Source organism: Eurypyga helias, unplaced genomic scaffold, assembly GCF_000690775.1.
Source record: "Eurypyga helias isolate BGI_N326 unplaced genomic scaffold, ASM69077v1 scaffold48027, whole genome shotgun sequence".
NCBI lineage: Eukaryota > Metazoa > Chordata > Aves > Eurypygiformes > Eurypygidae > Eurypyga > Eurypyga helias.
The window spans coordinates 1,138-19,059 of record NW_010263372.1 but is presented as its reverse complement, the minus strand read 5'-3'; the positions used below and the strand labels follow the sequence as shown (position 1 = coordinate 19,059).

General features: G+C 45.8%; 1 protein-coding gene across 1 annotated transcript; it reads right to left on the bottom strand.

Annotated features, from left to right (window-relative positions):
- Window positions 1–2,112: 2,112 nt before the first annotated feature.
- On the bottom strand, window positions 2,113–15,719 carry HBP1 (HMG-box transcription factor 1). The gene is made up of 10 exons (XM_010156000.1): window positions 15,532–15,719; window positions 14,226–14,460; window positions 13,620–13,752; window positions 12,715–12,826; window positions 12,485–12,597; window positions 11,994–12,150; window positions 11,314–11,458; window positions 8,521–8,850; window positions 4,575–4,716; window positions 2,113–2,713 (listed from the first exon to the last, which is right to left on the bottom strand). The coding sequence occupies exons 1-10, from the start codon at window positions 15,698–15,700 to the stop codon at window positions 2,696–2,698; spliced, it is 1,554 nt and encodes a 517-aa protein (XP_010154302.1). The 5' UTR covers window positions 15,701–15,719; the 3' UTR covers window positions 2,113–2,695.
- Between the last annotated feature and the right edge of the window lie 2,203 nt (window positions 15,720–17,922).

The window sequence follows — 17,922 nt, the reverse complement described above, 5'->3', positions numbered from 1 at the left end:
CTGTGTTTTCCTAAACATCACCATTTGCTGTCAGTAGCGCCAATGGAACTTTATGAACAGGGTTTCGGAAGGGAACCCCCGAGAAAGCCAATTAGATTAGAAGCCATAACTGAAGCCCGGCAGAACTAACCGGGCCTACGTAACGAACCATCAAGCCAGAACCTGAACAGCAGTTGCTGAGTCTTTGCTTTACAGACAGGCTGCCGTTCACCCAGACTAGTGACTGGGATCCTCGGATGAAGGGGCCGTATTGTAGAGCATGTTAAATTACGTACAGACGGGGACGCCATCGCAGCTGCCCCTTTCAGCTTCAAAATGCCTGTTTGTGTGAATCACACGGGACTCCTTCCACGTCTGACGTCCTCCCACAACGTGCAGGACCGTGGCGAAGCTGTACAAAGGCGCACGCGCGGGTTAGCATTTGGAAGCTTCCGCCAGGAATGCACGAGAGGCATCTCGGTTGTTCCCCAGTGCCCCAGTTTTCCTTCTGGAAGTTGCAGCGCCTGCAGCAGCTGGGGTCCCTTCTTTCCCTTCCTGAAGGTTACCAGCGCAGCGGCGTGCCGAGCCTGTGCGTCAGCGCCGCCCTTCCAAGCCACCTGCAGCGCGCTGCTGCCGGCTATTTAAATGGTCACTCGTTCGCTCCACGAAACATGCGGGAGGGGAGAGAGCAGCTCCTGGAACGGTGACGTAGAGCTCTGTGAGGCCCACTTCCTGCTGCAGGGACACGTAACGCCTGAGCAGAACTCGGGAGTAGGGCAGACGGCCATTAGTTTCAGTTGCAGATCCTGAAGTTGGGGTATTTGTTCGCTATTTGATTACTTCAGCTACTTTCCTTTGTTTTTTTTTTTTTCAGCGGAGCACTGGAAGCTTACGTTCAGTCCGTGAGAACGAGAGAGGGAAAGGAGTTTGCCCCGGTCTACCCCATCATGGTTCAGCTGCTGCAGAAAGCGATGGCGACCCTGCAGTGAACGTATCGGGACAAGCCCCGCACCAGGGAACGGACAGCAGCGTACGTACTTCCCATTCACGTGCGTTATTCCCAAAGCCAAACGCTTTACGGTGGAAGGCCTTTACCGGCTTCATCTTCACACCCGTGTCTCCCCGCCCTACCTTCGTGTTACGGGAACTTATTTATGCACAAATGTGATATGGAGCATCTGCTGTAAGTCTGAGAAAAGACGAGTAATTCCTTTCGAATTTAAGAAACTATGAAATCAGAACGTATTCCAACAGTACAGTGTAACCACCGAGGATCTCAAGGAAGGAAGTAGCCCTTCTACAACTATAGTTTTAAAACAGTTGGCAGCATTTTAGCCTTAATCAGAAAATTACACTTTTGAAATGCTACCACCACCACTTTCACGTAAAGATTACTAATTTAACCCAAGGAAAAATATAAATAGGGTAAATGATTCTCTACCGCGCTGTTCACGCTGAAATAACTTAGGTTGATGTCACCTCCTTTTGTTTAACGTGTAATAAAGAACACTGCCTACCCCGTCACGCAGTCAGTGTGTGAAATCCTTCAGCAGCCCCAAACTGCGCCTGGAAGCGTCCAGGCAGAGCGCGCGGGGCCGGGGCCGGCGCCGCCTCCACCTTACGACACGCGCGGCGCTGGATTTTAATGACTTTATTTGAAATAACATACGAGAATATAGTGTGCAAAAATCTTAGGGGCAACATCACGCAGACGTGTCAGAAACTGAAATTTACAGTTGTGATTCTTAAAAAACAGAAGAAACGCAGCGGTTTAGCCGACGAAGCGCCATGATTGTAGAAGCCGGCAGCAGAAGCCATCGTAATCCTAACACAGCCGCTCTCATTTTAGACAGTCGGAGGAAAAAAAAACCCAGTAAAGTGCAAGTGTTGCACGTATAGTTAAGTGCAAAGTTTGCCCCCACCATGAAGATGTCTTATGGCAAAGTAAAATACGGTAGAATATGTGGCAAAGACAAAACACAGTTAAAACTACGACGGTGACACTACCGACAGCACCATTTTTCTGGAGATAACGCTCGGTATTCATCTCATCCTGCCCTGGGCCACTGTCTCCGCCCGGAGGAACAGCCCTCGCTGGTGCCGAAATCCCTCGCTTGTGGGTACGTACGCTACAGGCGGCAACCCGAGCAGCAGCTCCCGCGCTACGTTACGCTGCGCTCGCCGCGCGCCGGGTAACTGGTTGGCATCTGGGCGGGCTGGGGAGCTACAGGCTGACGCTACGTTTTGCCATTTCAGAAAACCCCAGGCCCCAGAATTGTAATTAATAATATGGTTGTGCAATACGTATTAATCAGCAATAAGAATCGATGTATATAAACAGCTGTTACGTGTTTTAAAATTCCCCTTTTTGTACATTTGCTTTTAAAAATAAACATTTATACACGTCTCCTTCGCCTCTTTCTGAAGTACTTTAGCACCACAGGATATCCATTTTCAAGCCTATATTACCTGATACATATATGAAGTTTGGAAGAAGAATAAGGCAATTTGGTTTAAAATGTTGATAGTTTCAGCTTACTTAATGTTCTATTGTAATAAGCAAATCCGCACTCGTGTTAGGTCATTCCCGACTTGACGGTGCCAGTATCCGACGGTCACACACAGTCACAACGGAGAGTAGGATCTTCATCTTGCGTCTTCCTGCCATCAAGCAACAGCCATCTGGTAGATACAGCGTTAACGGGAGAATTCTGGCTTAATGCTGTTGTGAGCCCTGAGAGAAGAGAAGAGAAACCAGGTTGGCGGGCACCGAGCAGCGGGAACTAGACGTTACCCTAAATCCAGCCAACAGGTGCTCGGGCGGCCGCAAGGACGCGTCACCATGGGCCAGGCGTTCCGGAGGAAACAACAGGCTGAAGCAGACGACTTTATCCCCTGATCCTCAAAGGGCCATCGAGGCACCTTTGTCACAGCCTGGAGCCCGCCGTCCTCGCCTCGCAGGGTAACCACACTGCAGACAAACTCCTCACTTCACTGAAACAAACAGCAGCAAAGGTATTCCCTGCTGGAACGCTACAGGTCCTGTCATCTCGGCCCTAAGGACAAGGCAAATCCCACCGCCAGGGAGGGTACAAAAGCCATACAAAAGCCATCCTACTTACTAATGCAAACGCATCCCTGTTCCTCCTCCAGCAACACCCCCTCTGAGTTCCCTGCAGGTGGCAAGCGACTCCACCTTGCCACCCAATGCCTGCAGCAGCCTAAAACCAGGCTAAATAAAAAAATAGTACCATTTCAACGAAGCCCACAAGGAAACCTCATCAAAGCTGTCGCTGTTGATTAAACCAGAATACGGGGAACGGAAAAACAGCTTGTTCAGCAGCTGGGAGTTGCTGAAGCCGTCTGCAGCAAGGGGCCGAAGCCTCAGCACCGAGTACGTACAGCACGAAGAGCAACGTCGTGCTGGAGTATCTCCGACTCGGTCTTAAGGCAACACCTGCCTATGGTCTGGAGACAGTGACACGGGAAAGGAAAGTGGGTAATTTGGGGATGAAATCCTACAGCCTGTGAAGTCCACAACACCCCTGATGCTCCTGCCCAGGCAGAGAATGGCTGATGAGGGACCCAGCGTTCTGTGCACCTCAGTGGATCTTTCCTCCCAACCTCCTCTTCTAGCTAAACAGACAAGCTGGCAGAATCTCCCTCTTTATACAGAATCGCTTAGGCCAGAAACGGACCTTTTAAGATCATCAAGTCCAACCATCAACCTAACGCTGCCAAGCCCACCGCTAAACCGTGTCCCTCAGCACCACACCTACACGTCTCTTGAACGCCTCCAGGGATGGTGACTCAAGCACCTCCCTGGGCAGCCCCTTCCAACGCCTGACATCCCTTCCAGTGAAGAAATTTTCCCTAATATCCAATCTAAACCTCCCCTGGCACAACCTGAGGCCATTTTCCCATGGGATACATCAGCCTGAAAGCCCTTATCTAACCGAATACATCCACCAGCTACTGCTGCAGACTCTTAGATTGATGGCCTTCTACAAAGTGGAAAACTATTTATTTCCCCTACAGAAGATGTATTTATTTTACAATTAAAACACAGTAATGAATGAAAGGGATTAATGGAAAAAAATTAATTTGCTCCCTCAGTAACTTCACCTAATAACTTCAGTAACTTCATACAGTGACTGTGAGGTGTGCTGATAGAAGTAAAAGGTTAGAAAATGGTAAAGAAAAAGCTGTGACTGAAGAGAAAGCCGACTGAATCACAAGGGAGAAGGATTTTGTGAAAGCTGAAGTGTTTCTGAGGGGAATGGACAGATGCAATTTGGGTAAACCCTATAAACTCAGGTCAACCAGAAGGTCCCATGCCCTTCCCCTGCACGTCGTGAGCGCATGCACTTCAGTCCAGCAGGATTCACCGAACCCTCACGGGATGCGCGGGGGCAGCCCCGCTCCCGATCCATCTGCCAGCTGCCCCAGAACCGACCACACAGGGTGGCAAGACTGAGGTCTGGGCAGCCCAGGAAGCGAAGCAGACAGCAGAGTTTTTCCTGAACAAAGCCCGCCACAGCTATCGTCCCAACACGTTTAACTATGCGCTGAAGATGAGGGCGCCACAAACGTACCGAATTTGTCCGTTTTCGTTTCCAACAGTCGGGATTTAAACGTTTCTGCTCTTCCGCCAAGGCCTTGGCTTCTAGCGTGTACATCCGCCTTTCTTCGTTCTTCATTTTCTTCCACCTGTCACCAAGTATCACGCTTATGGCTCTGCAAGGAGAATGTTGACAGGACGGTCAGCACAAAGACGGCCCGATTTTTTTTCTTATCTCGGCACTTCAAAAGACGACAAAAATGGAAATAATACAGAAGAATTCTGAGGGATCTTTAAAAAATTGGTTCTGATGTTTCTCGTACTTCTTTTAACAGTCAGACAGCCGAGAGGTCTGTGCAAGCACGGCTCGGTGCACATTCTGACACGTCAGAGGGTGTACATCAACACACGGCAACTCGCACAAACCGGCAAAAACGGGATGTTAGAAAAGCCACCACCAAATGGCAACTCACATCTGTTTTGCTCTACTTTCGTACTAGAAGATCGTATGACAGATTTGCTGAAAATATGTTCTCTAATAATGAGGGCAATGATCTGAATATGACCTCAGCCACCCAAGTATCTGATGAACTGCGAAGGCCTGTGCCTGCCTAACAGATGTGTGTAGCTTCCTCCACCTTCAATCCATCCTGGGGAGAACACAAGTGGGCGGAACATACTGCTGAGTTCCCATTCCTATGCAAAAGAAACCCTTTGTTCCAACACGCCCATCATCGTTTCCAGAAGCTGAATGAAGTGCTCTTCCTACTCCTTATAAACCTGATGTCTTTTGGACTGTTATCATGCCACGCTGCTTAACTGCACTCCCAAACGTTGGATCAATATTCCATTAAAGCTTTAACTCCATCCTTTCGCTGAATGAAAATCTCTGAACAGCAGCTCTTTCTCAGTGACACTGACCACTACCCAGGAGGCTGCAGGTTAGCCTGATCAGAGTTCTACGAGCCGCTCTAAGAAAAAGGCGTACGCAACGAAGGACTCTGCTCTGTCCCACTGTGCACAGCATTTCACGTTCTGGAGGCCTTTCTGTGCTGCACCAGGAAAACGGGTTTTAATCCTGCCAGACCGTGTAGTGCAGGCTGGCATGAGCTGCAGAGCACTGGGAGAGCCCAGCAAGAACTCCGCTGGGGCTGTGCTATCACGTGCCCTGCTGACTCCTTAGAGCAGCTCCTCAAGTTGGCAACCAGATCCCAACAACTTCAAATCCATTTCCACAGCCCGTCTCTTTGGAAATGGAATTTCTGGTTTTCTACCCTAATTAAGAACCAGTACCTTTGGTCTGTCCTCAGAAGTAACCACACTCCGGTATAATTAGCAGATTTTTCATGTTTTGGCAGTATCCAGAGGCAAATCAGCACCCAAAACCTGTCTGGGGTTGGTCACTGATGTGCCCGGGTCACTCATGGCCCCAGGAAAGAGCACGGTGACCCAGAGAGGGCAGGGTTGCTGAAAAAGCCACTGCGTTCCCAAATCAAAGTGCACTACGAAACCTTCGCATTTCAAATGCCAAAATATGTATTTTGTACCTCCAGAGAGAAAACTGCACTGAGGCACTGAAAGTGAGTACCGATCTCTACGTTTCACAAAGCTGAATTATCTAACGCAGAGACAAAAGCTCCATTTCCCCCAAGAAACAGCCCTAGAAGCAAACACTGAGACTGAAAAACGATGTATGCAGAGAAATTTCCTGACGCGAGAGACCTGATTCTCCTGACCAGAAACAAGAAAAACCTGATCTTACTGCCTCAGGTGCCCTGCACCTCACCGGAACTTCGCAGCGCCCTGTACACTGCCCCCGTCCTCTTACATGCTGGTAGGATACCCGACAACATGGCAGCAACAGACTAAGTGCAGGATGCAACCCCTCATCTGCAGTGAATTGGAAAGGAAGTGTCAAGTGGTGGTTGAGAATGCCTCAAGTCCATTCAGCAAGTACGTTCAGCGTGAACAAACGCTGTTTGTAGCTCAAGTGATTTTTCACTGATTCTGAGAAATTTACACTCCTGAAATTACTCAAGGATTCCTGAATGCACAAGCAAGTCCAACACCACTTAGGGTGAGAACATCTAGAACAGAGACAAGTGCTACCCCAACACCTGCTCGAGCGGGTCACATGGTCCTCGGTATTTTTAGGTATTATAGAATCATAGAATGGTTTGGGTTGGAAGGGACCTTAAAGATCATCTAGTTCCAACCCCCCTGCCATGGGCAGGGACACCTTCCACTAGACCAGGTTGCTCAAAGCCTCATCCAGCCTGGCCTTGAACACTTCCAGGGATGGGGCATCCACAGCTTCTCTGGGCAACCTGTTCCAGTGCCTCACCACCCTCTACGGGAAGAACTTCTTCCTGGTATCTAACCTAAACCTCCCCACTTTCAATTTAACCCCGTTACCCCTTGTCCTGTCACTACAGGCCCTTGTAAGAAGTCCTCTCCCAGCTTCCTTGTAGCCCCTTCAGGTACTGGAAGGGGCCATAAGGTCTCCCCGGAGCCTTCTCTTCTCCAGGCTGAACAAGCCCAATTCTCTCAGCCTGTCCCCATAGCAGAGGTGCTCCAGCCCTCTGAGCATCTTGGTGGCCTCCTCTGGACTCACTCCAACCGGTCTATATCCTTCTGATGTTGAGGGCTCCACAGCTGGATTCAGCACTCCAGGTGGGGGCTCACAAGAGCAGAGTAGAGGGGGAGAATCCCCTCCCTTGACCTGCTGGTGTGTTTTAATGTTTAGAGCTCCCTGTCCTGTGGACATGGCTCGAGCTACGTTGTCTCAGAACAGACCGTTTATCTCAGAATACCTTGGGTTCTGGCCTTCCTTACATGTGACTAGCAGACACAGAACTCCAGTGCACAGAAACGGGCTCTACAAGTCGCCAACGCCAAGATGGACTTGGTAACGTGAAAACGACACAAATTTAAAAACACACGAGTCATCTCTGAACAGCGAAATTAATAAATGCCCCAGCAACGGGGAAGCACCGGTAGCTGAAATCCTGCAAGATCAACTGCCACTAACTCTTACGACGTCGCCTGTGCTCTGCTTTATGGATGCCAAGAAGCTGCAGCTGAGTGCACTGCCTTCCAAATGGGACAGGGAGCAGTGCTCCAAAGCTTGCTTGTAACGTTGTCATCGCCCTCCTTGCAGGCAAACCTGCTCAGCAAAATACTCTGCTTATTTCCACATCCATCCAGCTGCAGCTGCAGCTCACGGCATCCAGTCGAACACCAAGCTCAACACAGAACCCCCACGACCTGTCCTAGCTGACGCCCGCTGGCTTCTCGCCGATGGCTGCCACGCGTGCCAAGTCACCGAGAAACTCAGCACTGCAGAATGTCGCTGCCAGGACACATGAGACTGGCTGGGATTTAAGGACAGGCTGTTTGTATGGCAGGATTTGCTCAGCACCAGTTACAGTCTCCTTACCAGAACACCAGCAGAGAGCCAACACCCTCTCAAAGCCTTGTCACCTTCAGTTTTTACCAGGTTTAGTACTAGGCTTTTTGTGTGACAATGCAGTTTTCCCAGTAACAGTCTTCCTAAGACATAAAAAACCTGATTCTAAGACCAGTGCATGCTCATGTGTTTTAGTTTATATTCACACATGCAAACCAGAGCAAAATACGATGATTATTTAAAACCTATCTAGTGGGCACTCCTTCCTGCAGCTCTCAGCCTACGTGTGACTCTCTGGGTGCACACACAGAGATGTGTCAGTGGCTTCACCCAAATGCTTTCTCAGATGGTAGAAGCTCGCCAAAAATGGCTTGTGCCAAACACACCAAGCACGGTGAAGATACAAAGTCTGCCCATAAACTAAGCTTTGTGTCAGCATCGTTCAAAACCTGTTCTTAAAACAACACACACGCCTTTTATTTCAAAAGCAAAACTTCGCCGACTTAAAGGGGGGACAGGGATATTCTGCTAGCTCAGCAGCAACAACACAGCCACAATTTTATACCATTACCTGTTGTCTTTCCCTGGATACATCTGAGTATATTCAACTCTGTATTTTTTGGCAAAAAGCATGAAGGCATTCATTGGTCTTTTGCACTTGTTTGGAGAAGTGGCACTCACAGTACTTGCAGTCCCTGAGCTGTGGCTTTTGCCAGCTTTGCTGCACAAAGAACTGGAGGAAAGATGTGATGATGCAGCAGACGCACAGTTTTTACTACTGCATTCTGATCTCTCAGCATCCTGATTGTTTGACCCTCCACACGACAGAGAAGCGCGACGCTGGCGAGCCATGCTGCTTAGCACATAAACTGCAGAGGAATCCATCGGTGTAAAATCGTAACTACAAGAAAAAGACGTATCATAAAGTGAATTCTCATGTAAAATCCCCGAATAGCTGATCCCTCTTCACCTGTACTACATTTCATAGAATCACAGAATGGTGTGGGTTGGAAGAGACTTTAAAGACCATCTAGTTCCAACACCCCTGGCCAGGGGCAGGGACACCTTCCACTAGACCAGGTTGCTCAAAGCCTCATCATTTCTAGTATTCTGGTCTCTCTTGTGCGACCGTGACTTGTGACTGACGCAGAAGTCAGCGTGACAAAGCAAAACCCCAAACTGGGGCAGATGCACCGGTGTTTTTTTTTTCACTGTGATGGCAGACTGCAGCTCTGCAAGATCTGCTGCGCGCTACCAACCCCCCAGCTGTACAGCAGTTAATTACACACCGTCTTCAAATTTCATCCTCTTTGGAAATAAGCTTCTTCCTGCTCCTGTCCTTCCCATAAATCAAACCTGGTCAGTGAATGATAGGTACTGAAAGGGACAACTGATGTAGGAAGAGTAAGCACCGAGTTCACTTGCAGATATGTATTAATTACCAATACGAAATCACTGTATTAAATTACATTTTATACACTATTATGTATTTAACCCCCTCTGGAAGTCATTTATACATTTTACACACAAGCCTTCCACTGAGATTAAAAAAATGGTTTAAAAACCATGATGTTGCAGATTATTCGAGTCAAAACTGACAAACGTCTGCCCTCTGGTGACAAAAATGTGAAATTCCTCGATATTTCAAGGTATTTCGACAGCTTAGGTGAATTTGTTATTTCCATATAATTTAGGCCTCCAAATACTATGAGCAGTTTTGATTTTTTGTTGACCAACAACTACAATTAACCTCTAACCACCAGAGAAGTTTAATTCCACAGACTATTTGTTATCGTGTCCAGGTGTGTGGAAATCGGTCTGGGAACCGTGGGATATCCCGCCCTCGGCTGGAATGAGGAAAACACACTCGATCATGAACCTAAACACTAAGCCACCGCCACAAGATAAACTGTAACCCCAAGGCTCCGCTCACCCCCTGCGCAATGTGGCTACAGCTGCACAACTTATGGCAAAACCAAGGGCTTTGGAGAGTTGTTTTCCAAACAAAGTACAACCACTAGCAAGGAAATGCTGCCAGTGATAGCCCAGCCCCCATCTGCAAAGGCCTTTCTGGGGGAGGGAACCAAAGCAAGGGTGGAACCTGGAGGGTTGCCTCCACATTCCCTCAGAAAAGCAAAAAGCAGCGAAGAAGCGATAGTGCGACAACCTTGCAGGCAAGGCTAACGAGACAGGAGGTGTCTGTCCTACAAACAGTCCAGCACCCTTCCTATTCCTAATCTCCTTCCCAAAACACAGCCACAGGGTTTTGGTTTTCACTTTTTCTGTCCTGGGAGCCACAGCTGCTGCTGCGTGCTCCTTTCTCAGTGACTTGCTCCCTTCTCCCCAGAGGGACAAGGGACTGGAAGCATCCAGGCAGCGTTCAGCTGGGCTGCAGGGTGAATAACGAGACACGAGCCAAATTTCTTAAGTGAGATAGATGCAAATGGAACGATTCTAAGTGCTCTCCTGCACATGCGGTTCAGAACAGGAGTTAGCAAGAACAACAAAACCCAGACAGCGAGCGAAGACAAGCGACCTGAACTCGCTCTCTACACCAGACTGAAATCATACAAGAGCTCCTGGGGCTTGAACTGCAAACAGCGTTTTAAATTCTTTTTTTCTACTGTAAAAAACAAAAACCCCCAAAAGCAGCTGGACAGAAACAGATGCTAAAAAGCAGCGAACATTACAGGAGAAGATGGATTCTACTAAACCCAGAAATCCCAAAATACCACGGAAAAATCAGTATGAGGAGTGCCGTTCCCTCAGAATCTTGGAGTGCTTTACGCTGGACAGGACCGCTGGAGGTTATCAGCTCAAAGCAAGGCCAACCTCAAAGTTAATCGAGCTCTGAAGTTAGGCAAGTTGGTATTTCAGAAAAGAATCCCAAAAAGCAGAACACAGGAAAGCAGTACGAGCTAGTCACGGCAGCGCTCTGTTCTGAAGCCATCGCACATGCACTTACTACTACGAAACTACTCGGCTAACGCAGCTGCGTGCGAAGCCCAGGTTAACAGCTGGCAGACATACTACTGGGGGAAAACTGTTTTTCAAACATCACCTACTTCAGCTGAAGAATTCATACAGATAATAGATGTGCTTTTACTGCTTTATCTAATCTGCCTCAAACTATCATAAAAAGGGGCTGAAAAGGGATTTCACTCCGAGGTATTACTTTGCAGTTTAGCAGAGCACATGATTACACAGCTTTCCCAGTACTCAGTCTTCATTTTTCCCTCTCATTTACCTTGTTTTACCAAACGTATTCTCTCCTTGCTCTACGTAATGCTTCAAATTCTCACAGACTTAAGGTGCCTACTCATTAAATACAAGAACCACTGAGGCCACTTTATCCAAAAATTACCTTTTAAATGTATCAAAAACACCTGAATCATCAAAGTTAATGGCATCAGGGTGTCCAGGAGGTAGACACAGATCTCCAAGATGCATTTCACAGCATGGAATGCCATGCTGTACCACAGTCAAGCTTGGATAAAAAGATGACCAACCTGAAGTGGTAAAGAGTTAAATTAGACAAACGGCCAGACAATCTCTCTAGTTCTTAACTGGAGCAATCCTACATCTCTAAATGATACCATTTTATCAAAATGTTCTGATGTAGTTTCTTTCACTCAGAAGATTCAGAAACACTTACTCAGGGAATTCTCTTACTGCAAATAGTCTATTTTTATCTCAAGTAAAATCTCCTTCTAGGAAAAAGGAAATCCAAACCTGGTAACTTTTATCATCACAAGTTCCATGTTTAGCAAGTGAGAAAATCCTCCCTTATTTGCAGCTTTCCTTTCTCCCCCCAATTTTTCTGCTTTCCTGAGCTCCATCTGTATACTTCATCAATTTTTTCCCTTAAGAGAGATTGCAGTATTTCTGTAGCTTTACAGCTTTAGAGTCGTGTTTGTTCAAATTCTGGATCTCTTTACAGAAATATAGTAAACTGATTCTACAACATGGGACGCCTATAAAACCTGCAACCACTTTCTAAGAACATTTTAATATACAACCAAGTCTACTTGCAGTACTTCATACCTTTATTTTTGACATAAAAAGGATGATCGAGTCTGCATTCTACTGTAAGCAAGCCATCTTCCACTGTGCCAGGATCAAAGGTCAGCTTCAGCACTGACTCACCAAAGGAAATGCTTTCTTCATGAGAAATCAACTTCAAACCATCGGAACCATAGCCCTGTAAACATACAGACAGCTCAAAAGCTTTCCCCCAAGAAAAGCGCGTACCTGCGCGTACTACAGGGTGTATTCCTCACCTGACGTTGCATTAAAAACACAATCTAAGTGCTCTTGCTAGAAATTAATGAAGATGATACAACACTCAACACATACCGAAACGCATTCGCTTCAACTGCTTTACAGCAAGACACTCCGACCGCAGAGTGATCAGCTCTACACCAGTTCAGTGTAAACCTGGCTTCCTGAGGCGGAAGTTAAAGGCACAGGGATAACATGACAAACTACATATTTGCTATAGGCACAGAAATGGATTTATGAGAACGAAGAGCTACCTTGTAAGGACTCACTGGGAGATTTTCCTCTTTTCCACAGCTTTCAGATCTTGCAAAATCTTCAACGTCCTGCCATTCTTTATTGTGTCCTTTATGAAAGCACAAACGAGAGCCTAATAGGTTTTTTCCAAGAAAAACAAAAACCACAACACATTACTGTCATGTGAAAAAGTCTGTGTTAAAAAAAGAAGACAAACGACATACTTAGTCGATGATACATGCTTTTTTACCTTTCAGAAAGCAATGCCAAACAGTTGAGGGCCAGGAATGGCACCATCCCAAATCATCATCATCTGAAAGTGATGACATGCAGAAAATGCCAGATTCTGATTCACTATTCGCCTATTAAAGGAAAGCAAAACTGTGTTGGTATTTTACTGCGCAAGGTTTTAGGGCTGGTCTTATACGTCTCTGTACGCGCTCTCTAATTTGCATCTGTGTAATTACTGTGCCTTAAATACTAATAGGAATGTAACATGAAGACAAAGATTCAAGGAATGGAGTAAATGCGAAGGGAGTGTTTTCATCTCCTTTTCCTGAAATGGGCAATCCTGAAATTTTTGGATTTCATTCTCTGAGATTCATTTCGCAGCCATGGATTATCTTACACTGCGGCACAAACACTTCTTACAAGCACTCCCTGGTCAGCGACAGAACTGCTCAAAGCACACGCTGCTCCATGGCCAAACTACTGGAAAGCTGTAGGGCCAAGTCAGTTCTAGAGAATTCACTGGGAAAAACTCTAGTGTCTTTAAACAGACGAGCTTCAGACGCAGACTGATACACAGGAAAGGGAGAAGCAAGACTGACAGTTCTGTGCATCTAGGAGGAGATGATTCCCTATTTCCTTTTTGAGACACCAAACAGGTTAGTATTTTTTTTAAGCCTGCTACAGAAGAAAATAGCAGAGAAGCAGAACTTTCTCAGAATGTGATCTTTTCACAAAAATGTGGACTCTGTGATGTAGCACTACAAGCCTACTGTCTTTGGTAAAAAGAAGAGAAACAGAAAATCTACCTTAAGTAGAAATGCCATTAAAACAAATGAGTTTTTAAAACTAGCATCTCCTTTCAAAAAGCTTAACCCATTACTTGTGCATCTTTCTTTGTTCTAGAAGTGTTTCAGAACAACCCACCCTTTCATGTCTCACTGGTGTTTCATCCAAATCATTCTTGGAGAAGTTAGGATCGTTCTTTGAGGATCCTGGTGGAGGACGTGCATAGGAATGTAAACTTTTGCTTGTAGCTATTATGTGAACAGGAGATGATCTGCAACAGAAAAACATGTATAAGAACACCTCAAATTAAGACAACACAAGACTTAGCTGCCACAAATCTGAAACTGTACCAATAAAAATACATTGCATTAGATGTACAATTAGCTCTTCTCAAAATATCTAAAGCCAGTGCACTACTATTATGAATTTAACGTAGCAAATTAATCCTAATTTTTCATCTACTGCTTCACATGAAGTTAATGCCCATAAATTCTGATCCTTCTGTGGTTAGGCAATGTCCCTATACTGTCCTACCTCATTTGTGGCTGGCAGTAAAGCAGTGTTTGCAACAGGCTCTGAAACGAGTCCTGTGCAATCTTCCACAGACGAATGAGGTTACTACACAGAAAGATCAAAAAACAAGGCTCCAGTTCAAAGTCAGAGGGTGTGAAGAGCAACAGAAATGCTTCTGGAGACACAGTACTATAAATCTTAAGAGTTCAAAATTGAAATGACTGTCTGTACCTGTTATAAAAAGAGCACTGCATCAAAGGACTCTGAGGACTTGTGGCTATATTGGCTAATTCGGTCAACCAGTTCACCCCATTCTCACAAGAATGAGCACTTCCTGAATCGCTGTTTGAGGTATGCTGGTTCCATGAAGGCCTGGAACATTCCTGGTGTGAAACATCAGCACCAAGCTGAAAAAGTGCAGGTGGGGTAGAATCCGTCTGCACAGCCTGTAGTTCAGGAAGATCGTCTAGGAACAAATGCACAAATTACCATTAATTATACCATTGATAAATTCTAGCTATCACCAGATTTTGCAAATAAAAATCAAAAAAGAACCACCATGAAGTAACTACTTTTCTTTTCTCGTATCACAATGACCAATTTTTCCCAAACCCTATTTATTACCCTGACAAAATGGCCACAGAAATAATCGCCTCTCTAGTCTATTATACACTGATACAAGCAATTTAAGAAAAATGTTAAGTAACTAGATAAAAACATAGTTCTGGTTTTAAAGTTTTTACTAGACTGACTTGTTCACACAGAATTATGCAAAAGTAGCAACATGTTTCACTAAAATACTGAAATATTCAACAAAAGGCAGCTAAACTGATCTGCCCTAGCAGACGTGACACTAAAAATTATCAACATCAGGGGCTGTACTAGGTGAAAGTTTTAGATGTTTCCACCAGGGAGCTGGAATTAAGTATCTCAGAAGTCATGAAAGCTGGGTATACAACCTGGTAGGGGTGAATTCCCACCGATTACCTACATGTTTCACATGTAATACAGAATAGCAGAAGAGAGCCCAGGTTGCAAACCAAAGCCTGTGACACACTCTGGTGTAACTAAGTATCATTATTCTTCATCACTCCATGACTTGAATGTGTTAATCTCATTTGATTCTATCAGTACTTTCTAATGTACACGATATTTTTCTTCAATACATAAAAACAGAAGCTAAATGTTCCTCTAGCTGCTCTAATTGCAGCTGATCTAAAGCACTCTGATTTGCCTTTAGGAGGAGCTCTCGAGCTTTCTGTTTGTTATTCTTGTGCCAAAAAAAGCTCCTCTGGAGATCAGAGCAGAAATTTCTAGCTCTGAGTTCAAGAACACATTTAAGTCAACAGGCCAGTGTGTCAGAACTGGAAATGGGTTAAAGGGAAAAGTGGCTGCAAAATAAGACCACCTGATGTCACAATTCACTGTCATATTCCCTGCCCTACTTAAGTTTCAAATCAGTAATCTCATTTCATCCCTACAGGAAAAGTACAACAGACTGGAGAATTCGGCTCCTCCTGAAAGTCACGTCATTTACCGAGTTCCATGTGCTCATCGCAGGATGCATATCCAGGGGAAGAGGGCAGGTTTTCATTACACTTCAGCAACTCCAGTGACTCATTCATCCCTGAAGTTCTCTTGTCCACTACCAGAAGGAGTTTCTGAACTGCATTAGGCATTTGATTTGTCTTCACTTCCCACACCATGTTAGGATGCTCCAAAGTATCTGACTTTAAAGAGACAGAGGTTAAAAGTTTGTACACACAAGCTGTTTTCAGTTGCACCTGATGGGCTGCTTCATTACCCAAACCCTAAGTACTCTACAATCTGTGGAGAATCACAGCCTAATTCAGCCTGAAAGGGACCTCTAGAGATGATCTGGTACAAACCCTGCAGACAGCAGAGACAACCCTGAAGTCAGCTGGGGCTGCCTGGGGCCTTGGCCACCAGAATTTCTAGCTATCCTGAAGGATGGAGATTCCCGACACTTCTCAAGAGCCCGTTCCAGTGACACTTGCTGTAAAGAAGTCCCTTCCGCAGGGTTTGAACTTGCCATGCCACAGCCTGTGCCCGCTGCCTCCAAGAGTCTGGGGCCTTCTCCTCAACCACCACTCCAGCCAAGGTAAACAACATTCACCTGGTGCCCTGAGCCACGCAGCCTGTCACAGAAGGTGCTCAGATGGGTCAGGTGTGATTTACCTTTGGTTAATCCGTCCTGGCTATTCCCAGTCACCTTCTTGCCTTCCAAGAGCCAGGACATGGCTGTCAGAAGGATCTGCTCCACAGCCTTCCTCAGGACTAAGGCTAGGCTGAGAGCCTGTAGTTTCCCCACATCCTCCTCCCTGGAGCCAGGGATGACAGGATCTTTGTTCCAGTTACTGGGAGCCCTCCCATCACCAAATCCACTGCCTTTTGGAGACCATCCTCACAAGGAGACGGGCCAGCTCCCATCCAGTCTCACTGACTGGATCGTGGCTGGCTCACAGAACTGGCCTGCCCCCGAACTTGCTTTTCCTCTACCCCACACAAAACGGTACCTCGCTCTGTCAGATGCATGTTGCTAGGCCCAGGGATTCAGGAACCCGGAAACAGGCCTGGCAAATTAAGAGCAAAGCTAAGAGGATGTCATCCTTAACCTTTTGACACTGGGTCTCCTACGCTATTCAGCATCAGTCCCACGGTTTCCCTAGTTGCCTTTTCACCACTAGCATATCCACAGAAGCCTTTTTCACTGCCCTTCGCGTCCCTTGCTACCTCAACTCAAGGTACATATAGTCTCCAACACATCTGACTGCTACCATCCTTCGCTGTGGTGTCACTGGAGAGAGAAGGAAGCCTCTACTAGCAGATTTCACTGCAGTTTCATTTCCCCAAATCTCAGTGCTGGAACATTTACACCAAAAGAAAGAAATATTTTAAACCATCTTCAGCAGTCAGAGAACTGTGTGATTATTCTACACAACCACTGCCTCTAAAGGCTGGAAAACAAGTTTATGTGGTCTTCAGTAATTTGGTTATCTACTGCTTTCTTTTTTTCAGATGATAACAAAGCTACCGTAACACGATTACGTTGTATTTCAATGAACCGTCACTGAAAAAGTAACTGTGAGTCCCTCACAAAAGAGCAGAAAATACAGCTTTGTAAGAAAGAAAATCTGAGAAGTCTACCACATGCACGTCCACTAAATAAGCTTTCACGCACCACATGAGAAATACAAACAATAGCTAAGAACAGTCCAATATTTTCACATGAAACAGTAAGCCCATCATCCTAAATGCTCCCTGAGCGCATAAATCCACAAAAAGCCACCTGATAACAATTATGAAAGAAGCCAGCTTTATTTTAATAAAGTTAAAAGGTATTGCGTGAATACAGCCCAACACTGCCAATGTTTCATATTTTGACTCGTTCCGTGAATTTGTTTGCAGCTTGTCCTGTACATAACACGGTTCAGACATAACCCATGGAATTACATACTGTCCCTACCAGAAGAGGCCCTGACCTAATCAGTCAATGTTTGGGTTTTTTTTCTGGAACATTTCTAATGTTCTAATCTTCCAAATACATGCAAAACTTACATAAACTGACATTCCAAACAGGAAATGATGCCTGATTCTACTCAAATGGCACCACTACAAAATCCACGAAACATGTAATTCTGATTTTAAGGAGGTGGAGAGGGAATGCAAGAGAAATGAGAATAGACAAAAAAAAAAACCAACCCCACAACTATCAGTGGCATGTATTTCACCTCTAAGAAGCATCTTTAATGCAAATTATTCCTCTATCACCCATGAGGGACAGTAAAATTACAGAACACCACAAGAGCAAAAAGCTCAGTCATTGCTGAAGAGAAGATCAGGCCCCAGTAGTACAGGTCAGGACCTTGATGATTATCTCCAAGTAATCAACTCCGAAAAGCCATGT

Excerpts from the sequence above, each read along its gene's own strand:
- HBP1 (XM_010156000.1), bottom strand. The coding sequence starts at position 15,700 with ATGGTGTGGGAAGTGAAGACAAATCAAATGCCTAATGCAGTTCAGAAA. Across the intron at positions 11,459-11,993 it reads TTTTTATGTCAAAAATAAAG|GTTGGTCATCTTTTTATCCA; the intron begins GTATGAAGTACT and ends TTACCACTTCAG. Across the intron at positions 8,851-11,313 it reads GTTTTTGATACATTTAAAAG|TTACGATTTTACACCGATGG; the intron begins GTAATTTTTGGA and ends TTTTTCTTGTAG.